This window comes from Sebastes umbrosus, chromosome 19 (genome assembly GCF_015220745.1).
Source record: "Sebastes umbrosus isolate fSebUmb1 chromosome 19, fSebUmb1.pri, whole genome shotgun sequence".
Lineage (NCBI taxonomy): Eukaryota > Metazoa > Chordata > Actinopteri > Perciformes > Sebastidae > Sebastes > Sebastes umbrosus.
Window position 1 is genome coordinate 25,966,036 of NC_051287.1, and position 26,091 is coordinate 25,992,126.

At 41.8% G+C, this 26,091-nt stretch overlaps 1 protein-coding gene across 6 annotated transcripts in view; it reads right to left on the reverse strand.

Moving 5' to 3' along the window:
* zmp:0000000846 (tenascin) overlaps positions 1-15,186 on the reverse strand; it is a 39,083-nt gene extending 23,897 nt beyond the window's left edge. For 4 of the 6 annotated variants that reach the window (XM_037752834.1, XM_037752835.1, XM_037752833.1 and 1 more), the window contains exons 1-5: positions 13,559-15,186; positions 4,275-4,836; positions 2,481-3,794; positions 712-975; positions 510-625 (exon numbers count right to left, since the gene is read on the reverse strand). In XM_037752834.1, coding sequence (XP_037608762.1) covers positions 510-625; positions 712-975; positions 2,481-3,794; positions 4,275-4,752 — 2,172 coding nt within the window. In that variant the 5' untranslated portion in view covers positions 4,753-4,836; positions 13,559-15,186. The remainder of the gene's footprint in view (positions 1-509; positions 626-711; positions 976-2,480; positions 3,795-4,274; positions 4,837-13,558) is intronic. The other 2 variants (XM_037752836.1, XM_037752837.1) reach the window with 2 other exon arrangements.
* Between the last annotated feature and the right edge of the window lie 10,905 nt (positions 15,187-26,091).

Sequence of the window (26,091 nt, forward strand, 5' to 3'; positions counted from 1 at the left end):
TTTTTGCTACTGAAACAATAAAATGATTTCCATGAAACTTCAGAAATCATGTTACAGAAAGAATGGAACCACGCTGCATGCAATAAATGGAGCACTGATGACACATGGACAGGAACTGTGTGAGAGGACAGGGAGCTGTTGTCTACATCACACAGCCCATTACCAAAATGAACATGGAGGTTAGGAAAGGACCTACATATTTTAAAATGGGTAAAAACTCTGCAGCCCAGTTTCAAAAGTCCTCTGACTTATCAGCTGGCACAGTCATTTATTTTCAAAGAATTACTGGCTCGGATTCTAAGCGGCGGATTTAGCCGCAGTGACATCCAGACTTGCCCTCACTGAGGTTTTTCCATATGTCAAGGCAATTTTAATGGTTAGCACTAGCTGAAATAAATCCATGTTTTGCTGAGACTTTCAATAAGTTGGCACAGCTTTATCACCTCTCACTTTTTCCCGTCACTTAATAAAATCCTGGGCGAGCCTTCAAAAGAGATGGGCAGACTGACCATGTTGCGGAAATAGATCTCCCAGCCATCAAAGGCGATGTCCAGCTGGTCCCACATCACCTCCACTGAGGTGTCCCGCACTGATTTGAATATTAAACCCTCTGGCTTTGGAAGCTCTGAAAGCATGGAAACAAAAATAATCATTAAACTTTGTTTCTATGAGTATTCACAATAAAATAGCACGGAGACAGATGTTATGTACCTGTGGCCACCCTGGCGCTGACCGGGACACTCTTCTTGTTGCTCAGAACAGCGTAGACACTGATCAGGTACTCGATGCCAGGTTCAAGTTCTTTGACGGTGGCCGCCGTTTTGTCTCCCGTCACAGTGAACACCATTTGAAGACCGCCAGGTTTGGTGGGCACGTACGTCACAAGGTACTCTGTTACCAACATCTCGTTGTTCCAGGACAGGGCCACCGAGCCAGAGGTGACCTCGTCAACAGTCAGGTCCTTTGGAGGAGACACTGGGGAAGAAAAAAAAAACGAAAGCAAGGTCGGTGTTGTCTTGGACAGTTTCTCATGCCCTCAATCACAGTGGATCCACCACACAGAGCTGATGCAAACGCCAGAGCCACATCTGGCTGTGGTGTCAAGAACTGCCAAAAAAGTGTGAACAAAGTGCAGAAAACGCAAACCTCTTTTAGACTTCACTCACCACTCAAGATGAGTGGTGAGTGAATTTTGAGAATATGAGGACATGACATCACTCTGGGTGTGATTTTATAGAACATCTAGTTAACACATGGAAAGTTTCTGAATTTATGAACTGCCAAATCCATTTTTTGTGTGTGCTTCTGCCAGGGGTGTAGCTTGATCTGGATCCATACATCGATTGAATGATTTGTTATACTAGCTGTGAACGTAGCAGTGCAGTGTGTGTAAGTTATTTGTAGGTGAATAAATGCTACAGCAACTCCAGACCCAAGCTTCCAACAGTTTGGGGCCGTCGGTGAGCGTCTGTCGGCCTAGTTCTTTCAGTGTATCCCGCACCGTCGGCTCTAGTCTGTCCGTGTTGGACTTTTTTTGGCCGATTCAGCATGTTGAATCAGTGGCGGCGCCCGTTGGTGAGAGAAATTACTCTGATTGGCTGTTCAGCTTAAACCAATTAGTGCACGAGAAGAGAAACGTAAGTGAGGAAAGCAAGCCAACGAGTAAAGTCAAGAGGACTCACACAGAAGACTCTTCTCATTTATCATCTACATCTCATCTGATCGTTCCAACACACGGATATTTTCACAACGACATGAACATCTGGAATGAAGCTAAGCGGTGAGTGAGAGTGGTGTGAAAATGGTCGTCAGACGCTGCTTTGTTTCATGTACGTATCATAACAACAGCTTGTATATCCGCCGTCCTCGCTCTTCCTGTTTCCCTTTTTGAATGATGAATACAGACTACCGCCGCCTGCTGGTGTGGACAGTTATTTCCTCTCACTCAGGAGCAGAACGTACGGGCTAACTGGCCGTCGTCTGTAGTCTTTGTGGTGTGTTCGGGTGCAACTTGTAGACCAAAACAAAGGCGACGTGAGGTTAAACAACCGGCGGCCTTTGTCGCTGCTAGTTCTCTGATGTCGGGATGGTGTGTCCCCAGCTTAAAGTGAAGGGGGTCAGCCCCGAAGAAGTACTTTAGCCCAGGCTCAGTTTAGGTAGAGGTCTATTTTTATTCTTTTGATTAAAAAGAATAGGTTGTTTTTCATTTAAATGTCTGGAAGAGCCCAGTAATAAGATTGTCAAATCATATTTTCGTTGCTTTTTGTGAGTTGATATAAATGTAACTGATTGTGTTAAATGATATTGTCTCATATCAATCTCGGGCCCCTGAAATTAATCAAAATGGTATTGTGGCAGACTTTGTGTTATGGGCAAATATATAAATATCTTTGTTCAAAGAATCGATATAATATTGTGTCATGATGAAAGTGGTGATTTAGACCCCTAGTTTCTACAGTGAACTGAACAGAGCTTCTTACCTTCAGAGCAGTCTTCTCCAATGTGACCCTCGTCACAGACGCACTGACCATTCACACAGCGTCCTTTGTCCTGGCAGTTGTTGAGGCAGCTCAGCTCCGCACAGCTTTCTCCTTCATATCCACTCTCACATGTGCACCTCCCTTTGATGCAACGCCCCCTGTTGTTGCAGTTACCTGGACAAGCGTGCACAGAGCAGTCATCTCCCGAGTAGCCTTCCTGACAGACGCACTTGCCGTCGGCGCAGAAACCCCGGGCCAGGCAGTCGTTGGGACAAGCTTTCTGACTGCAGTCCTCCCCAGAGAAGCCTTCGTCGCAAACGCACTGCCCATCGATGCACCGGCCGCGGTTTCGGCAGTTGCTGGGGCAGCTCAGCTCAGCACAATCATCACCGGTGAAGCCTGCGTGACACACACAACGTCCCTTAATACACTCGCCGCGGCCGTAGCAGTTTGAGGGGCAGGTCCTGATGCTGCAGTCCTCTCCAACAAAGCCTTCCTCGCACACACACTGGCCGTTAACACAGCGCCCCCTGTACTGGCAGTCGTTTGGACAGGAAAGCTCCGAGCAATCGTCTCCCTGGAAACCGACATCGCAGGCACACTGTCCATTTATGCACTGGCCTCTGCTGTTACAGTTGTTCAGGCACGCCAACTGGCTGCAGTCTGCGCCTTGATAGCCCACGTCGCAGATGCACATCCCGTTGAAGCAGGTACCTCTGCCGTTACAGTCGTTGAGGCAGGTGAGCCGGGAGCAGTCTTCTCCGCTGAAGCCGGCAGCGCAGACGCACCGGCCATCCACACAGAAACCGTTACCGTGGCAGTTGTTGGTGCAGGTGGTTTCTCCACAGTCCTCCCCGCCGTACCCCTCATCGCAGTAGCAGGTGCCGTTCTCGCAGCGTCCACGGTCGTAGCAGTCTTTGGGGCAGATGAGTTCAGAGCAGTCGGAGCCAGTCCAGGGTTCATCACAGATGCAGTCTCCATCTTCACAGCGGCCACGGCCTCGGCAGTTGTTGAGGCACTTGGTTTGAGAGCAATCTTCGCCGAGGAAACCATCAGAGCAGATGCAAATGCCGCCCACGCACCGGCCACGGGCTCCGCAGTCCGCAGGGCAGACCTCGAGTGTGCAGCCTTCTCCTGTGAAGCCTTTGAAGCACTCACACTTTCCGTCGACGCAGCGGCCCCGGTTCTGGCAGTTATTGGGACACTCGGGTTCAGTGCAGTTGGGTCCCTTCCAGCCAGGCTCACATATGCAGCCGCAGGTTTCAGTGCTGTAGTTTCCATGACCGTGGCAGTATGGTTTAGTTCCCACCACACCTTAGAAAAGAAAATAAAGACATGTTTTACCAATCAGAAGGTTTTGTTGAATATCATCTGTGTGGTATTTAATGATTTTGTAACAAGGCCTGTCACAATAATTACTACATCGACTTATCGTACAATATATGGACCTCAATCATTTTTGCTGACCTCGATATTACCCGTTGTGTTCATGTGCATGTTTGTTACATAAGAACATTTTAGACAAAATTATTTTTAGCAACTATTAGAGAAGACTTGTCATTGATATTCATCAACTGTATGTCATGGCATTTGAGCTAAATAAAGCTCCATTCAGACTGGAGAGTTGTTGGGAGTATCACACCCCCACACTGAATTCCTGAACTCCTCAACAGATGAATGCAACAGATGTGCCATTTGGTATTCTTAGTGTAGCAATGCAAGAAGAGAGAAATAAAGAATTGTTTGACTGTACTTGTGTAATCTACATACCAGACAAAGGTTAATGACACCTACCTGTGGCCTGTGCACTGCAGCAGGCCCTGTCACCGGTGCACTGATCTCTCAATGCTGAAACTTCTCCTTCGAGCATCTCCAGCCGGCTCATGAGATCTTTCATGCCGGGCAGGTCGTCGGTGCAACCGCAGGCCCGCCGAGGTATGTTGATGCGGTGAGTGAAGACGATCTGGTTCTCCCCATCGACGGTGTGCTCAGTGATGTGCTGGCCTGAAGACACTGCTGCATCTTTAGGATGGAGCTGAGTGCTCTCTGGAGCGTCCAGGTCTACCGAGCACAGGGAACTGGCAGGAACATTGATGTTATAGACGTGGTTGAAAACAACAGGATGGTCCGCGCTCGGCAGTGTGGCGTTATGATCTTTAGGGGATTCCAGAGTCTGTCGTCGATGCCGTAGGATTTTCTTCACCAGCCCGGCATTTGATAAGCTGAGCAAAGCAGTCAGGAGGAGGCAGCTCAGAACGCCTCGGGTATCCATGCTGGACGTGGGACGTGGATTTAGTGAAATAAATATCAGTTTGAACCTCTCACTAAAGGCCAATCCTCATTAAAGGTGAAGGTTCTGAAAAACAGAAAGAAAATATATCAGACTAATGTAGTTTTCTTGTAATGTAGAAATTAGGGATTTAATAATTAACCGCTAACCAACATTAAGCCTTTTAACCGATTAACACTATCGGTTAAAACGGTTAAAAGAAATATTAATAATTAACTCAAAAGCTGAGCGGCTCAGAGGAGCAGCTCGTCTCTTTAAGGAGAAAAGTTGGTCCACCTTAACAGCCCACCTTAAGAGGCGGAGCTGGAGTTGCAGGATACAGGAAGTCGGCTCCGGTCTCTGGCTCGCTTGAGCGGAGTGGAGGAGTTGTAGTTTAGTAGCATTTATTCACCGACAAATAAACTGTACACACACTGCTACACCTACGTTCACAGCTTTATCGCCAACGACAAACCCACACTCCCCGTCGCCACACACACACACGGTCTGTTGGAAACACGCTAAAGTTACGCCGCATTGACAGAGCGGTGGCGAGCACGAAGCCACCAGCAAAACTACAGATGCTAACGTAGCACAAAAACACACTCTGTTTGTCGGACAATCTCTATCGTTAATCCGGGCAGACAAAGTATCGTTACGCCGGGCAGACACACAGCTGACAACCTGCTAAACTAAACTAAATGTGCGGTTGAGACTTTTACTGGGAAAGTGGCTGCATGTCCGCGACACTACACGCAGCATCGTAGCTGCTAAGCTAACGCTCCCGGACGGTGAACTGGAGACTGTCTGTTGTGCTCGTACACTGCAGCTGGCGCACCGCTGCATGCGAGGCAAAAATCTTGTCAGTTAACGGTTAATAATCGGTTAACAAGGGTCGGTTATCAGTTAAGACTTTTTTTTAAATTAGCATCCCCTGTAGAAATGCAACAGTTAGTGAATTAATCGATTAGTTGACTGAATGAAAAATAACTGGCAAATATTTGGATAGTATATACAACATAAAAACATAGAATATATCCCATACACAGGACTTCTTCTCGCCCACGATGACTTCATCAGCTGGACAATATGAACACTATAATTTGTGGGAGCCAAACTAGAACAAATGACAAGCTTCTTCCTCAGCGTGGAAAAGCCTACTTGGATTACTCAAGTGTTGAGTTTCCAAAGGGTCTGAGTAAGCATACTGGAAATCAATAGAAAGGCCCACAGTGATTGCACAGACTAAGTGAATGCAGGTTGTATGCCCTGAGGTTCACATGCATGTCTGCTGCTACGTCTGGGAGACGGCAAACTCTAGAAAAGGGGTTGCTTCTCTGTCAGTGGTGCAGGATTTTGTCCAGATTTTTTTGATTGGTAGCGGCTGACAGAAGCTCGCACAAGCAAACACTTGAAAAATGACTACCAGAAGGGAATCTTTCATGCCGTGATAGCTATGAAAAGACATGTGGAGCACCTGGATTTAGCTCTGGAAACTATTTATTGAGACAATGCTGATACTCTGCTACCAAAGTTGATGTTCAACAAAAGTTCTGCTTCAGTGTCTGTTGCATCTCAATGTACCCATGACTGCATTCACCTTCTCCTTGCTATTTATTTATGAACACGACATATTTCATAATCCAGAGATACAAAACAGATCATGGCATCTGCACATGAATCAAAACGTCCATTCGGATCCACAACTATCAAAATGCCACAAAACACAAACAAGTTTGAGACACAAAGAAGCCTACATGCGAGTTCTCGAACACGAAAAGAAACTAGTAATAAATAAGTAGTAAAAACATGGAGGAAAAATACATTAAGTTGTCACATGAAGAGAAAAAAAACTATTCTGTATCCCAGAACAAAATCTGCAAAACCATTCAGCAATCCATCCAGATTCAGATAAATCTACAAATCTTTACAACTGAAAAAACTCAAAATATACCCACAACTTTGCCTCCTGCTGCATTCTCTATATTAAACCCATCCCCTGACCTTTGACCTCAAACCACAGGATTAATGCAGTCGTCATGAGATATCGGAGTTATCGTAAGCTCGATATATTGTCCGATATATCAGACTAGGGGTCCAATATTGTGCTCATGTACTCGTACTCGCAAAACAGCTCCGATACAACGGCACCGATACCACTTTCATTTCACCACAGGGTTTTGCTTGCACCCTCTGACTCGCGCGTGCGTTAGACTCCTTGGTCCTTGTTTGAAGACGGGTCGGGTGGGTTGCCGACATTGCCGCAGACGCCTGGCGCCTTTTACGTGGGCCGAACCCCCGATCTGGCGACACGATGCGTTTGGGGCGCACTGAGGACAGTCGCACTGGGAGCAGGGAGCCGTCCCCGGCGGGGAGAGAGGGGGCAGCGAGCTCCTTGTCCACGGTGCGGCGAGGTCCGGGCGGGGAGCGCTGTAAAGCTGCGGCCACGAGCCACCTTTGCTCCAAGCCTTTCCAAGCCGACCTAGAGCCGGTCGCGGCGCACCGCCTCGTATGCGGGACTCCCCAGCCTGCCGTGTGTCGCTCACACCCTCCAGCTGGCTGTTAACGAGGGTCTTTTGGCACAGAGAAGTACTCGTATCGGTACTCGTATCGGTATTCGTATCGGTACTCGGTATCGGCGAGTACCCAAATGTAAGTACTTGTACTCGGTCTGAAAAAAAGTGGTATCGGTGCATCCCTAGACAATAATCTGTAGCAATACTTTACCCTGAGCTCCAACAAAGGAATAACATTCATTCAATTCAAAAGTTATTCAATTCAATTGTTTTTGAGAAACTTTTTTGTTTATTTATTTATTCCTGGTATCGGTGAATCCCTATATCAGACTTATAGTGGAAACACACAACCCCCAATATTGCTGCTGCTGCTGTTGCAGATCCAACCGAATGGCTTTCTGTTTTCCTGCATTTTGTTTTCAGCAGTTGTGTCATAAATCCAGCCTTTATTTTTTCCCGGGAGATTGTACCCGATGGCAGACAGAATTGCATCGGGATGGAGTCATAATTCTACAGCCATTACATTGTGCAATCAATATTTACTTCATAATGAGAAGTTAAAGCAAAAAAACTTGTCTGTTGTCTAGGTGTGGAGGAAAAATGGAAACAGCATAGTACTTATACTTTGATATTTATTTAGTGTGGCTTATCGATACATGTATGTCAAGTATAACGGTACTAAGTAACTATTAACCTCTTAACAGTCCGACGGCTATTCTGTCTTTCAGAGGATGTAATGGCTCATTCTTAAAGCTGGAGGGAAGTGAATTTTGTATATTATGTATCTTATCAGGTAAAACATCTTTTAAAAAAGGTAATAAATCACAAAATATCTTATCGCAATACTCAGCATATCGCAACATGTTTAAAATCGCAATAAGATCGTATCGTGATAAAAGCGTATCGTGGGGCCTCATCGTGATTCCCACCCCTACTATTTAAAATACAGAAAGATAGATACCTCACATCAGCCACACACCATCAATCAATGGAACTAGGGCTGCAACTAACCATTATTTTCATAGTCAATTGATGTGTCGATTATTTTCTCGATTAATCGATTAGTTATTTGGTCTATAAAATGTCAGACTATGGTGAAAAATGTTGATCAGTGTTTCCCAAAGCCCAAGATGACGTCCTCAAATGTCTTGTTTTGTCCTCAACTAAAAGATATTCAGTTTACTGTCATAGAGGAGGAAAGAAACCAGAAAATATTCACATTGAGTCTCCAGTTCACCGTCCGGGAGCGTTAACTTAGCAGCTACGATGCTGCGTGTAGTGTCGCGGACATGGAGACACTTTCCCAGTAAAAGTCTCCACCGCACATTTAGTTTAGTTTAGCAGGTTGTCAGCTGTGTGTCTGCCCGGATTAACGATAGCGATTGTCCGATAAACAGTGTGTGTACTTGTGCTACGTTAGCAGCTCTAGCATTGCCGGAGGCTTCTTGCTCACCCCCGCCGCCACACACATACAGTCTGTCAGCGTGACGTAACTTAAACGAGTGTCCGTGTGTGTGTGTTGGCGGTGAGTGTGAGGTTGTTGGTGGTGTTCTAGCTGTGATCGTAGGTGTAGCAGTGTGTCTACAGTTTATTTGTCGGTGAATAAATGCTACTAAAATACAACTCCTCTGCTCCGCTCAAGCGAGCCAGAGACTGGAGCCAACTTCCTGTATCCTGCAACTCCGGCTCCGCCTCTTAAGGTGGGCTGTTAAGGTGGACCAGCTTTTCTCCTTAAAGAGACGAGGCGCTTCTCTGAGCCGCTCAGCTTTTGAGTTAATTATTAACATTTCTTTCAACTGTTTTAACCGATAGCGTTAAAATGCTTAATGTCGGTTAACGGTTAAACGGTTAATTATGGACATCCCTAATTCACATTTAAGAAGCTGGAATCTTTGCAGCTGTAGCTGTAATTAAACCCAAATTTAGTAGTGTTATATTGTCAATCTACAGTATTTCACAGATATCATACAACCGTCGTGATGACGTGAACGAAGTTATCAATTTCTGCCATCCGTATGACGTGAACGCAGCAAAACTCACACCAAGACTCTGACTATCTTCTAGAATATCAGAATCTCAGTCGACATTTAAGTGACAAATTACCATCACTTGTTAAGATTGTTGCCAGAAAGGTTTAGGATTAATATGGCTGTGACTATTCATCTTTCAGCTGTACACAGGTAGTGATGAATTCTTCTGTTAGGAATACTTGAGATTTATATTAGGGGAAAACCACTAAAACAGATTAAGAAGCAGGAATCAACAGTCAACAGTCTTCAAATACAGCAAAGTGTCCTGCAAGCTGGAGGACGGATCAGAATTCAACGTTGTCTTTCACTTTCTATTCTTTCTTCTGACGTGTTCCCTGAATCAAATGACAAATATTTTCCATTACTGTCACCACAGGGCCTTTAAACCATCTCATCAATTCTCTCTTCTCTCTCATCCTGACCTTTGACCTGACCTTTCCTTTCTCCTCAACCAATATCTTTGCACTCCTCCACCTGAGACAGATATAAAACGGAGCTTGAGTTTCACAAGTTCTCACACATCTGGTGAGTAGTGGGATAAAAGATAGGTTACGACTGGTGTTGTAATCTATGATTTCCTTCTAGAAAACTTTACAAGACACAAAGACGGTGCTGGCGGTAAAGAAGGAATCCTATTAAAATCCTGAGCATGCGTTTCAGCTGAAGATGCTCTCGACAGCTTCAAAGGTGGCTCAATGGAGCTATTTGAAATATGTTTTTATACAAAATTTGATATTGTAGCCATAGTACTGAGAGTAAAAAGCCAATAATACAGCATTCAAAGCAGACCAGGGGTTGACCAAGGACATCTTATGTGACTACGGGACATGGGGAGACAATTTGGAGAGAAAATTGAATAAATATAACCTGTTCACTAAGCTATTATCCAGAATTGCTGTAGCTTTAGTACTTTTCCCTCATGCTGGCAGCGAGAAGGGAACTTTCCCGCGTGGAAAAGAGAAACTGGGAATGTTGGCCCTGGACTGAGGACATCTGTTATAGTCAAAGAAAGAAAAGAGGCACTGAGGTTCTTCTCCTGTGTACTGCATGCATTATTTAATGTTTCATTTGTCTCTGATCATCTATCTGTGCAATCAGCCAGCTGAAGGGCTGCTTCTGGGGATGAGACACAGACGACGTTGTCTTCCTTTAACAAAGTGCAGTATGTCTGGACACACTCCTTATGGAAACATTTGTGGCTGACAGTCAGGATTAATCCGCTGCATCTGCTTGTTTGTTCATCTGTGATATTTGAGCTTTATTTATTTGGCAAAGTCTGATTCTCATGGCACCTGGAACAGCTGGAAATCATTCCAAAAAAAGTTAATTGGACCAGTCACTGAAGCCGATATGACAATAACAGAAATTGCAACACCTCGTTAGCAGGTTGCACACTGCTGCTGATATCCTGAAGTGGTCCTTTAAGAATAATAAACCTGAGCTTTATGTGTTCTCATGTGAGCCTGAACAGGATGCAGACTTCAGGTTCAATTTGCAATTATGGGGTCTCTCCTCAATCAAGGAGAAAAAGCTTAAAACATTTGTAATAAGAGACTTGTTTTTCTTTCTTTGCAGTAGAAACGATTAATGGATCAATAGAAAATGAAACTATTTTAATAACTGGTTTCTTGTTCAGTCATTTTTAAAGCTAAAAATCTTCTTGTTCCAGCTTCTCAAATGTGAGGATTTGCTGCTTACTTTCTCATACATGTTAGTAAACTGAATATCTTTGGGTTTTGGAATGTTGGTCGGACAAATCAAGCTATCTGAATATGTCATCTTAACTCTGGGAAATTATGATGCACATTTTTCAGTATTTTCTCACATTTTATTGACAAAATGATGAATTGAAGGTGCCCTGTGGAGTTTATATTCAGTGTTACTCACCAAATCGTGTGTACCCTTACCATTAAATATTTGCAAAGCAGATTTTTTAAGTACTTTTAATTCCAGCATTGTTTATATCCATGTTTACCAGCTTGCAGTCCCTGTTTCTGTTGACATATTGCACCATACAGTATGTCGGCGTGCTACCGCCACCTATTGATCAGTGGAACAATGTGACACCATTGGTAGGACTGTGTATTCGAGATATAGAAAACGAGGACCCCCTCGTAGGAAACGGGCTCCTTGGCTCTACTAGAGGTCTAAAACTCCACATTTGATCTGCTGAGACAATAATCAGTAAATGAACCGATACTGAAAATTGTTGTTAGTTTCAGCCCTAGTTTATATCTGTAATGGTCATTAGGGCTGTCCTTGATCAAAGAAATTCTTGATTTACTACGATTTTATTGACTAATCGATTAGTTGATTTAATCAACAGATCAAACTGAGTTTCTCCACAAAGAATCACACAAAAGCACCACTTTAAAGCTGGTGTTACCAGAGATGTGCTCAGAAGTTTCTCCGAAATAAGTCATTCAGCATGAAAAAAGCATAAAAACTGACTAATCGACTTAAGAAATCTTAGTGAACTAAGATGAGTTGACTAACTGACTAAGAGGGGGCAGCCCTGCTGCTCATCGTAAAGAAAACCAAAACGTTGGATTGACAAACTGAAGTATTGGACAAACTGAAACTTTGCGTCTCCAGTTTTTTGTTCTCCACCAGCATGTGTATTTAATGCTATTGGTAGGGCTGATCAATTAATCAAAGTTTTATCAACATCACAATATGGCTTCTGCAATTTTCAAACTGTAGGAAGCGCAATTATTTGTGACAATGTCGTTTTAAATTAAATATTGTGGTGCTGCAGAGATGTCCTGGCCTATAAATCATATTTTACGGACTTAAGAAAACATCGTTGTTTGGTACAGATCCCCACAAAAGTCACACCATAATCACTTTAAGTTTTTAAATGAAAATGAGAATAATTATGTAAAAATGATCTAATATTGTAAATCATATCGCAATTGCAATATAATTCAAAATAATCGCAATAAGATATCTTATATATCAAATAGTTCAGCCCTACTGGTAGGATATCAGAAGGTATCCCTCTACTGGTTAATGACCAAAAAAATAAGAGTCCATTTTAATTCAATGACTTAAACAGCCATCTGTGCACAGTCCTCCTAGTAACCAACAACCCAGATTCTAGATACTTTGATACTCAGATTTACAATGTTAAAGACCTGTTATATAAATATATGTATTTAAGTATTCTGTACTGTAAAATTATGTCAATCATCTCTGATTTAGGAGAAAGAGCGACATGGATTAATGAGCCTGTCACTCAGCGTCAAGACAAGCTACACCTCTGTTGCTCCACTGACCCTGAAATCTAACACATTTTTACATAAACTGTGAAGGCGTGTGATGTTGAGTTCTGATCAACCCCTGGCTCTTTGTGTGTAGAGGTCATGCAGAGGGAGACAAGTGTAGGACGAGGCCTGGGGGAGCTCTAGCTCCTAAACCAGCTGTCCCTCTGACAGAGACACCTTTTCACATCCCAGGACAGCCAGCACATAGCAGAGACGCTGTTAAACAAACCAATCACTGATTGAGGTGCGTTTAGATACCAGTTGTGGGATAAAACAAGCTCAGAGGAACTAGATGATTATAATCGTCCTCTGCTGAAGCATTCAGAAGTTAAAACCAGCGTAAACCAGACTTGGATTTCAATTAAGCGGAGCTAATGGACTGAATGGATGAAGGAGTTCTTCTCCTTGCCCACAATGACAAATCCTGCCACCCACTCCTCCCTTTAATTTAATCTCCATGATGGAAAACTGACACAGTGAAAACTGAATTGCATTGCAGAAGGTAATGTGATGAATCATCAGGCTGCACCAGACAAAGGGATACTTGCACACATTTCTTTTTTGCCCCCATGCACACACAGATGGACTGTTTTTTTTATATTTTTTTATTTTTAGAGTATTGATCTACAACCTGACAAAAACTTGTGAGACTGTTTTTGGCATGAAGCATGCTGGCTGCTGATCAAAGCTGGCACATGTTCACTCCCTCAGCAGTCAATCATCATCTCTGACCCTGCATTGGCTGCTACAGCATGTGTGTCTGACTGAGGAAGAAGTTGCAGTACACAACAAGAATGTACTTCCAGTACGCTATAATCAAAGCCTTCTGGTGTTGTAGTAACCTGCGCTAGACAGACATCTGCAGCTAAAGAAAGGTATGTAACTATTACTGTATATACCTCTAGAAAAAGTCAAAGAAAAAGTCAAGAAAATTGACTTTTTGTCATATGAAATCCAAGGAAATACTTATCAGAGATACATAAATATATCTTCTTACCTGTACTACTGCAATCTACTTGTCACAAGCCCGTGCAGGTAAGATGAGGCGCTCCTCAGAGTCTTCACACATTCAATGAAGCCAAGAAAAATGATGCTTTGCTCTGCTGTGCCACTGCTCCGTCTTGCAGCCTCTCCAGCAAGGTGGCAGCTCTATCCTCCCTCAGCCAGCTTCCTTATCTTTCCTCACTGCTCACAGCTCAGGCTGGAGTTCAGCTCCTTTACTGTCAGAGAGAGAGAGGAAGAGAGAGGAAGAGAGAGTAGGAGTAAATGTCTTTTAAAGTGTGAGGAGAAGTTTAAGTCAGACCCCCATTGCTTAAACTCCAACCCTTAAATAGCCGTCATCTTCCCTCCCTCCACAGCCCGTATTTCCTCCCTCTGCTCTAACTAATGGATGCTGGGCTGCTGCCTCTAAATGAGATGCCAGTGTTACTGGGAGTCATGACAGAGCGAGCGAGCAGTGCTTGTGGTTGTGCAGGAAAATTAGAGGGGGAAGCCGGGAATGAGAGGAAAGTGAAGTCCGAATGTAGACAGCAGACAGACGCTTCCTTTCTGTGACTTTGCAATAATGATTTATGATTGTCTCCTTGTATTATACTCCTTAAATCATCCATCACTCCTTATTTCCATACTTGACACTAATCCCTCAATGTGAATCTTTCTCCTGCTCTGTCACAGTGACGGATACCTACAGCAGATGAAACCACATTGTATTATTAGGCATGCAGGCACTCTTAATTGAATAAATCTGTGGCACATTCCCTGATTGAATAGTTCCAGTAATTATCCAGTTGGTGATGCACTAATAAAAGTGACTAGAAGTGGAGGCCAACCTGTATTTCCTTGCTCAGACAGAGTTATTTCTTGCACAGACAAGGTTACATTCTCATACATTTAACAGATGGGAAGAGCAGGAAACAGACACATTCTCAACCAGCCATCTTGGATTAAAATGAAAGCAAGCTGTAATATGTGATATCAGTTGTTGCCAAACCCGAGTGTAAAACCTGCAGCTGGGGAAGCGGGCACCATACGCACCCAGTTTACACCCAGTTTAATCTTAATGGGATTAGATGAGGATAAGGATTAAATCTTTAAAGTGAGTCTGAGAGGCTGGTTAAGATGTTCACAACATGCTGGTTTATTGTTTGTTGTGAAGTAGAAAAGTGTAAAAGACCTTTAGATTGAGTAGAATAATTCAGATTAGGAAACTTTATTTTCATTATGGATTAATGTGCTCTTGATTGATTGATGATTGATGCCTTCAGGCCGCCATTATCAGGAACCTCCGAGGAGAACTAACCGTTACTCCAACTCTTGTATTCCTTCTGTTACCAGGTTATTAAACTCAGACAGTAGTTATTTCATGTGAGATTTTTCTTGACAGTTCCCTTACATGATAAATCAGGTAACATGTATCATGTTTTCTCTTTTTATCTATGTTATTGCTATTTATTATATCTTCTTAACTTATCTGCTGTCCTTTACCGACCTCTGTTTGTCAGTTTGACTGATCTGTGATTGACAGAACATTTTGGATGTTTGTCTGGATGTTGTCCGTGTGTGTTTGAGATGGGGTAAGCTGTGAATTGAATTGCCCTTCTTGGGATCAATAAAGTTGTCTGAATCTGAATCTGAATGTTTTTGGTTTAATCGATAAATCATTTGGTTTTTAATATGTTAGAAACCTGTTAAGAAAAATGTCCATCACAATGTCCTACAGTCCAAATAGCTTGTTTTGTTTGACCAACACTCCCAGATCCAAAGATCATCAATTTATTGTCCCAAAAAATGAAGAAAAGTAGGATATACTCAAAATTTAGAAGATTTTTGCCCTCAAAATGAACTGAATCAACCACCTGTTACCTGGGCCAAATCCCAACGTCCACACTCACAGACTTTGAGGCGCGTTCCTGCGGGACTGTCAGATCATCACGTCCTTGAGGGCTCTCTCGCTGACATTTTGACCCCTTTATGAACATTTTCCGTAAATCCACATTTCTGCGTACTTTGCCTGAGGAAATTACCCACAATTCATAGCGTTGTGATGTTAAACACAGGGTTACCACGGTTACCAGGGGAAGTCCAGAAGCCTAAAAACAAACAGGTAAACAAAGAGGATGACACATGGGTGTTCAGCCAGGTATATTTAAAGTTACACAGAAACATTAACATTATGGATTTAAGATGGTCCATAAAAACTACAGCTGTCAATCGATTCAAATATTTAATTGCGATTCAAATATTTAATCGCGATTAATCGCAAATTAATCACGCATTTGTTATCTTTTCAAAATGTAACTAAAAGGGAGATTTGTCAAGTATTTAATGCTAATGGACAAATATGCTTTTTTTATGCAAATATATTTATAAATATATATATATATGTATATATATATATATACATATATATACTGTATATATATATATATATATATATATATATAAGAAATATTCATAATTAATTAAAAAGACGAAAAAACCTCAGAGGAGTGGCTCGTCTCTTTAAGGAGAAAAGCTTGTCCACCTTAAGAGGCGGATACAGGATACAGGAAGTCCGCTCTGGTCTCTGGCTCGCTCAGCGGAGGAGTTCCAGCTTCGTAGCATTTATTCACCGACAAATAAACTGTACACACATTGTCTGCTACACCTACGTTCACAGCTAGAACGCCATCGACAAACCAACACTCCCCACCTCCACACATAAACGGTCTCTCGTACACTCGCAAAAGTTGCGCTGCAATGACAGAGCGGCGGCGAGCACGAAGCTACCAGCAGGGCTACAGATGCTAACGTAGCACAAAAACACACTCTGTTTGTCGGACAATCGCTATCTCTAATCTGGGCAGACAGAATATCGTTACGCCGGGCAGACACACAGCTGACAACCTGCTAAACTAAACTAAATGTGCGGTGGAGACTTTTACTGGGAAAGTGGCTGCATATCCGCGACACTACACGCAGCATCGTAGCTGCTTCAGTAGCTCTCCTGATGGTGAACTGGGGTTGTCTGTTGTGCTCCTGCAGCTGGCTCGCCGCTGCATGCTAAGCACTAATCTCGTCGATTAACGGTTAATAATCGGTTAACAAGGGAAAGTTATCCGAATCCAGAATTTTTTTCAAAATTAGCATCCCTAGTATTTATTATTGTAAATCAATTAACACAAATCAATGACAGATATTGTCCAGAAACCCTCACAGGTACTGCATTTAGCATAAAACAATATGCTCAAATCATAACATGGCAAACTGCAGCCCAACAGACACCAACAGCTGTCAGTGTGTCAGTGTGTTGACTTGACTATGACTTGCCCCAAACTGCATGTGATTATCATCAAGTGGGCATGTCTGTAAAGGGGAGACTCGTGGGTACCCATAGAACCCATTTACATTCACACATCTGGAGGTCAGAGGTCAAGGGACCCCTTTGAAAATGACCATGACAGTTTTTCCTCACCAATCTTGAGTGTAGGTTTGGAGCGTTATTTAGCCTTGTTTACGATGTAGCTTTAAAACGGAGCCCGCTACAAGCTCTGAAAAAAACGACTGTGTTAATGCGTTAAAGAAATTAGTGGCGTTAAAACAAATTTGCATTAACGTGTTATTATTGCGTTAACTGTGACAGCTCCGATTTCTTTCCTAATATGCAAATGCAATACTTTTATGGCTCTATAGAGCGCTGCAGGAATGAGTCCTAAAACCAGGAATGAGTAAGCATTTTAGCTCTTCTGGTTCCCTCGTCTGGAAGTCAATGGGTTTTTAGTTAGATACCTGAAATAAGGTCTGTGGTTAACACAAGCTGAAGAGATTTTAACGTTTTGTTCTACGATATAAAATACATCAATAAATATCCCAAGCTTTTATGTGTCTTAAAAAAAGCGGTTGCTAACAAGTGGCTAAATGAGACTACAGAGGATATTGGGGACAGTTAACATCATCACCCCGACTCGTCCTCCTTCAAAGCCTCGCTGTGTTTACTCACGTTCATGTGTTCGTGGTGTAGTTTGTTTATAGCCTAACCTTTTTACTTGGCGATTGCATTCACACTTCAAAAATCATAAAAGTGGTGTTCATAATTGTGGAGATTATCTTGCTGAACAAAACAAAACGTGTACGTATCGTAAACATTTGTTTGCCACAGAGCTTATTTTCTGCAATAATCCAAAACCAATGGAACAATTAGTGGAGGGAACCCGTGTGATGCTAAAATCCTGGTTGGCCTACAAAAAATACGTCATCCCTGCAGCACTCTTTAAGGGGCCTTCATTTTTTAATCTAAAGATTTAACCTGCACTTTTGCATTATTAAAGAATAAGATATCCCAATCAGTAATGTTGGCTCTGGCCTTGCTTTTTATAAAGTGACAAGAAGGAGGAGCATCAAACTAAAACAATAAATCCTGACTTAACCTAACAACATAACAGAGTTAAGCAGATTTGTCACTTTTCATTCAGGTAAATGAAGCCATGAGTTACAAAGACAACAAGTGTCTGTTCTTAAACAGGAAACATACACGTCTGAGTTCAAGTACGTGATGAAGAGGGTCCCCTCACAGAGGCAGGAAGATAAACTAATAAAGACTGTCGCCATTCATTAAATCTAATATTCTCCTCAGCTTCAGAAGACCCCAGGGATCTGGTCTGAAGGAGGGCCCTAAACAAGAAAATAGGTCACACTGTGGCCCCTTTTAACTTAAGACTTCACATGTGTTTCACATGTATGACACACACTGCATTACAACCCCTGTGGTTCAGACACACACACACATAGAACATCTGCAGGTCTAAACAAAACGGCAGCTATGATTATAACAAGATAATGTGAAGAATGTTTTTCGACACCGCTGGAACAAAAACACTTAGGAGCCACGTCAGAAACCTCACAAGACTAAGAGTCTACAGCCAAGCTAGTATAGCTAGAGGCTGCTCAATGAAAATGTTACCATGTTTAATAAGAGCCCATGATACCATATTATGACAATACTTATTAAGTCACGATACAATCTTATTGCCATTTTAAACATTTAAACATACAATGCAATTTTTCAACAGCAAATGATGCAGTTTGTCAGCATCTGTTTTTTATCTAATAAGATACAGTTTTCACTCTGTTCATCTCAGAGTTTTCATTCACATATCTGGAGGTCAGAGGTCAAGGGACCCCTTTGAAAATGGCCATGGTAGTTTGTCCTCGCCAAAATGTAGCATAGCTTTGGAGCGTCATTAAGTGTTCTTCCCGACAAGCTAACATGACATGGTTGGTACCAATCGATTCCTTCAGTCATATGATGCCAGTATCTTCCCTCTAGCTTTAAGACTGAGCCCACTACTACCTTTGAAAGATAGAATAGCGACCATTGGATTGTTAAGAAGTTAATAGTTTATATAATAAAAGATTCATATTTGACGTCCGTGTATCGATACTATATTGCCACACAAAATAGTGTGATACTATGCTGTACTGATCTTTTACCCCCACCCCTAATGCTGTTGTTTAGCTGGTAATGTTTACCATGTTCACCATCTTAGTTTAGCGTGTTAGCATGCTAACATTGATGAATTAACGCTAAGCACCAAGTACAGCACAGGCTGATGGGAATATCAGTTTTGCAGATTTTTGGTCATAAACCAAGTGTTGGTCACTTAAGTTATTGCCCATTCATCCTCTGGGGACGATGAATATCTGAACCAAATTTCATGGTGATCCATCCAATAGCTGTTGAGACGTTTTACTCAAAACCACAAATCAAACCTCATGCCGGCGCTAAAGGAAAACTCTGGTGATCACTACAGTTATTAAGATTCATTCTCTGAGGACGATGAATATCTGAACCAAGTTTCATGGCAATACTTCCAAAATTTGTATATTTGTGATATTCTACTAAAAAAAACAACATTTCAACCTGCTGGGCAACTGGAGGAGAAGTCGGAGGAGAAGTCGGGGGATCACCCATGTCAATAGGATTCATCCTCTGGGGAGCATACACGTCAACCCATCAAATAGTTGAAGTATTTCAGTCTTACCGTCCCTAGCGCCACTCTGCTTGCATGGCTAAAAATGTAAAAGCATCCATCAAGAACTATCAGCACCTCTGAATTAAACCCAGTGATATCCACAATAAACAGGAGATAGATGTGACAACACATTCATGAGTAAATGTGCTGAGCAGATGTCTCCGTGAGGAGACTCAGACCAAACAAACAAGCACCTGTGTCTAGGTGTTACAGATGTAAATCTTCTTCAACTTAAAAAGGTCCAGTGTCTTTTTCTGAGCTTTGATTCATAACAAAATACAGATATATTTGAGTCCAATGAGATAATAATGTGGACTACAGTAAGAACACAGTTTTAGCTTTAACATACTGTAGCAGAGAGAAGCGCAACGTTACGATTTAACAACACCTTAAATAAACAGACCATAAATCATTATAAAGCTGTGGATGTTTCAGTTGGTCCACAATTTATATAATCAATTACTCATTTGTGTCATTTTTTAGAAACACAAATGCCAAAACATCAATGGTCCCATCTTCTTAAATGTGAATATGTGCTGGCATTTATGATATGATAGTAAGTTAAATATATTTGAGTATGGGACTGGGGTTTGGGCACTGTGTTTTCCATTTTTAATCAACAATTATTAAAGGCAGGGTTGACGATGATACGATCCATTACTGATGAGCTCTGAAAAAGGACCAGAAAAGAGCCGTCATCTGTAGCTGCTGTAATCCTGTAAAAACGTCTACCAATCACTGCCTCGCGGTCCGCTTGGAAAAAACCTCGGAGCTCCTGATGCTACTTTCAAATTAATGCTAGCTTTCCAACATCGTCGACCCTACCTTTAATGATTTAAGTCATTTTTCAAGCAAAAATGTCAAATACTTCTCTCAGTTGGGAGGATTACCCACTTTTTATCATCTTATGTGACAATAAATTGATTATCTTTGGGTTTTGGACAGAACAAGCAACTTGAAGATGTGATCTTGGACATTTTTTACTATTTTCTAATGTTTTTATTGACCAATAAATTGATCAATGGAGACTCTATTCAGGAGGTTAATCGATAATGACAATGATAGGAATGCACCGATACCGATACCAGTATCGGGTATCGGGTCCGATACTGTGCTCATGTACTCATACTCGTACTCTCAAAACGGCTCCGATACAACGGCACCGATACCACTTTACAGCTGCGTGACGTTAACCTCTCTTCACCATCTTTCGGGTCCTCACGCTCCACCTCCCCGACGGTGTGGGCGAGATGGGCCGGTGGTGCGCCTGACCCCGCTGGGCCGGGATCTCACTTTCATTGCGCCACGGGGTTTTGCTTGCACCCTCTGACTCGCACGTGTGTTAGACTCCTTGATCTGTGTTTCAAGACTGGTTGGGTGGGTTGCAGACATCGCCGCAGACCCCTGACGCCTTTTACGTGGGCTGCGGCACGACGTGGTTGACAGTCGCACCGGGAGCAGGGAGCCCTGTCACTGTGCGGCGAGGTCCGGGCGAGGAGCGCTGTAAAGCTGTGGCCGCGAGCCCCCTTCGCCCCAAGCCTTTCCAAGCCGACCTAGAGCCGGTCGCGGCGCATCGCCTCGTATGCGGGACTCCCCAGCCTGCCGTGTGTCGCTCACACCCTCCAGCTGGCTGTTAACGAGGGTCTTTTGGCACAGAGAAGTACTCGTATCGGTACTCGGTATCGGCGAGTACCCAAATATAAGTACTTGTACTCGGTCTGAAAAAAAGTGGTATCGGTGCATCCCTAGACAATAATCTGTAGCAATACTTAACCCTGAGCTCCAACAAAGGAATAACATTCATTCAATTCAAAAGTTATTCAATTCAATTGTTTTTGAGAAACTTTTGTGTTTATTTATTTATTCCTCAAGAGACTTCCAGATAAGATAAGAGTCCAAAAGAATATTCTTCCTCTTTTAGTGCACTAAATAATTTTTAGTCACGTAAAACTAAACATTTATTGGTAGTTTATATAGTGGCATTCTTTCCTAGAAATTATGGCTGATTCATCCGATCCATAGAGTTGTGGTGACGTACTACTTGGTCCAGTCCTCTCTGATCTCAACAGGCTGTAACTGGAGCCTCCAGTCCGACCTTTAAACAGGGTTGTAATCATAGAGCTCAATGGGTCACGGGCAGTTCAGGCCCAACTGCTCACCTAAAATGAACTATGAGGTCAGTAAATTATTTATTTTTTCAAACATGAATAGAAATTACAAAACTTTACCGTTACGTTTTTTCATTTATGGAAAAACCTGACAAAACGTGTGCCAAACAATCATATTAATATGTACAACATAATATGTTTATATGTAACAACTTGGAAAATGGCAAAATAATAAATTGCCATATGACTGGTATATAGTTTATATAATTACATTTCCAAAAAAAGACTTGTACAATGAAAGAGTCATTTTTTCATGTAGACATGGATTACGGTGAAATATTTACATGGTTACTGACATAATGTTTAATTATGAAGCCTTCAAATTACTGGGTGTTTTTGCAAGAGGCTTTAAAGTAGGAGGTGTATCTACTGTTTGATCTTTTCTAGTTAAAGAGTAGAAAACTAAGGGGAAGAAGGAATGGGGAACAGTCTGACATGGAGATTAGGTTTCAATGTTTCGTGTTGTAAAAGTAGCTGAAAACTGTCCAGTGGCCTTTAGTGAAGGAAGGACTTACAGTCTCCTTGCATGGTTTACAGTTACACTTTCCTAATAATTAATTGTACTTTGAGGGATGTTCAGTAATGTTAGAAATGTTCCTGTATCATCCCCTGGCTTGTTCTTTTAAAAATGTGGACCTTCCAGATACAGGTGTATTTATACTACAATCAATAAAACGACACATTTACATCATTATGAAGAGATCTGTTTTCACTTTGATATTTAAGGGTAATTTTCTGCTGATCAGAGTAAAAAATGCATTAATTATAGCTAGTATATACAGTATATTCAAAATGAATAAAACAAAACAATAAAACATGAAAACTTCCAAGAGGGTGAATACTACTAAGACTTAAACCTTAACCTAGATAAACCGAATATGACTTAATAATCCGGTCCAAGACCAAGATCATATCGTACCATAGACTTTTACATTGTGAGGATTTTCCAGCGCGGGCCAGTTGATTTATTATCGACAAACTGATAGTAACTCATAAACACGGCAACACAGCCAGAAGCTACTTGTTAGATGACCTCATTAGTTTTAATGACCAACTATTAGTCTTGTAAACTTGTGACATATGCAAGACACTTGTAAGAAACTCTATCTGCCAACAAACAGCTTGTTTGCTGGTCGTGGAGGGTGACGTAAGGGGAGATAATGATTGTTCAACTACATTATTTAACTCCAGAATGAATTAAATACTCTCAAATGACAAAATATTGACAGAGACAAGTAAAAAGTCAGAAAGATGGAGAGCCGTGCATCCTCATCATGCGGCGTTACATCCTCATCAGTCTGACTCTGAGTCAGCTACAGGCTATGTGCAGACACTGAGCAGACCAGAGATGTCACAGCTTACACAAACATGAACTAATATGGCTCTGAAGGCATCACAAATCCCTCTCAGGTCGCTCCGGAGGATGCCAGCACATCTGCTGAGAGCCTCTGATTGCAGTTACTACTAAAGAGCAACTTCACAGACGGCAAACTGTGCATGACGATCCCTTTGTTCGTCGTCTCAGTGTGGTAGCTCTAATGAGCTCGTGCGCTTTACAGATTAGAAGATCCGCACTCACAGGCATTAGTTTAAGGATTACAGTGACACTGGTGAATGATCTGTACTGAATGTGACCCTTTGTTAACAGCTGTGTTTGGCCGGGTTGAGTTGGAGCTTAATCAACCACAGGGCGCAATATCCTTAATGAGATCAGTGATCAGTCATTCGTCACTGCAGTTAATGTCATAGTGATGAGAAGGATTACAGGGCTGCTTTCATCGTTCATAACGCAGGCACATATAGTTCATATTAAGGCTGCATTTAGTGGGGCTTGACTCAACTCTATCACACTAATATGGACACTTTTGCAGGGATTATACATTTGTAATTTGTATTTCAGTTTAAAGCAGCACTTTCATTAGAACAAGACCAAGGGTCAGCCACACTAGCAGTTTGATGAGGCTGCACAGTGGTGCTTTGAGTTAAATGCTAATGTCGGCATGCTAGCATACTACATTGAGGGATGGCATGTTTATACTAAAATTAGCATGAACCAATTACCAAATACCAAATACCAAAACAACACCATCTTCTCAAATGTGAATAATGTCTGGCTTTTTTAAGTGTCATATGATATTAAGTAGAATATCTTCAAATATCTTGACAGTCAATTAATTGTTTAAGTCAAATAATTCCTCTATCCCAGCTTCTCAACTGGGAGTATTATCCACTATGTGACAATTAATTGATTATCTCTGAATTTGGACAGAAGAATCAACTTGAATATGTTATCTTGGACATTTTTCACTATTTTGTAACTTTTTATTGACTAATAAATTAATTAATAGAGAAAACAATCAGCAGATTAATTGATAATGAAAATATTCTGTAGCAGTACTTTAACCTTAACACCAACTAAGGAATACAATTAATTCAATTCGCAGGTTATTCAATTGAATTGTTTTTGAGAAACTCAATTTCTTCCTAAAGAAACTCAAGATTATTTTTTGTCTTTTCATGAACTAAAATGACTTTTAGTCTCCTAAGACTAAACATTTATTGGTAGTTTAATGAACTGTTAAGGGATGGCATATTTATACTGGCTAAAAATGATCATGTTTAGCAGGTATATTTATCATGTTCACCATCTTACTTTTAGCATGCTAACATTTGCTGATTTGCAATAAACACAAAGTACAACTGAGGCTGATGGGAATGTCATTAGTTATCTTCGCCAGGCGTGAGATCAGGCTTTGGTCATGTGTGTATCTGTCTGTCTGTCCAAGGCTAATCTTACATACTGGACCAATCAGCCTAATATATTTTGTGTTCATTTATGACTGTATGCTCAAGGATCTCTCATGGTTGCTGTGATTTACAATTTAGAATTTTATCGACTGTTTTATACCGTCACTGACTGCTGACTCTTAACTGGCCAGTAAAGTGATCGACAACTGCTTCAGTAGCAAAAGACATCTCCAGCAATCTCCTAGGCTAAAAGCAAGCCTTAAAGGTCTCATATTATGCTCATTTCCAGGTTAATAGATGTATTTTTTAGAACTTATTTTATATTTATTTTATATTATATATTTTAATGTTGTACTAGAACATGTTTATATGCTGTAATGTTAAAAAAAAAATTTTATTCTTCTCATACTGTCTGCCTCAGTCTGCCTGCATAGAGCCTCTTTCACCCTATGTCTGAAAACCACTGGTTCAGAGCCAGTCTCCTCCCAGTCTGCTCTGATTGGTCAGCGTTTCCTGGTCTCTGCTGTCAATCAAACGCCCTCAACACAGCGTCACTTTCTTCCCCGCCTTGCAGCTCGAGAGAGCAGGCAGCAGGAAGAGTTTCACATATAAACTACTTAAAAGTGCATAAACCAGAAACTTCACCCAGCGCACGTTACCGGAGGAATCTGATCCGAAATTGGCGAGAAATGAACAACATCTGCGGTCAAGATTACAGGTTTTCCTGACGGCGGTTTTGCTCAGGTAAATATGATACTTCATAGCTCTGTTAGATAGCTCAGTATTTATGTTCTGCATAAACTCTGTAAACATACACTCTGTTTTACGTTTGCCTTTACAGGTCCATTTGTGAGAAATGACCGACAGAATCATCCCAGAGGAGGAGAAAACATTAGCTGTGAGCAGATGGGAGATACAGAGCTAACATGTTAACATGTAGCTACATGAGACGGTGTGTAAACACAGCGAACATCAGTGTGGAAAATAGAAGATGTGAAACAGTTTCCCAACCCGTTCATTATTTCTGAGCTGTCTCTGTGTTACCATGACTACAGACCGGTTAACGTTACACTCACCGTAGCTTACCGTAGCTGAAATATACTTTCTCCTGTACCATGTCAACATAACTGAAGGTGGAATTAAAAATGCTGTTTATAATTAATATTGTCATCTGTCTACTCAAATAAAGTTTGACTGTGAAACAGAGATGTGTTGTGTTGCTTACAGTCACTACTACCTGTACCCTTCTACATGCATGACATCAAATTAATGTTTCATATCAGCTGTTGAAACAGTGTAATTACATAAAGCCTTTGTGAAAGAACATGTTATATTTAGATGATGGGAGTACATGAAGACTTTTCTGCTGGTTCTTGCAGACTAACAGAAGTAGGAGCATACTTTGATCATAGTTACGAGGCGGACGGAGAGAGAGACACTCTGTGGGCGGGGTCACCTAGCTGGAGGTTTTTCTACCCATTTCTAACGTTCCACCAGGAAACCCTTATATGGCCTGAAAAATGTTAGTGACATCACCAGTTTAAGGAAGTGCTGCTCAGCGTTTTTTCAGACCCATTTTCTGAGAGATGGAGCAGGAGAAAAAG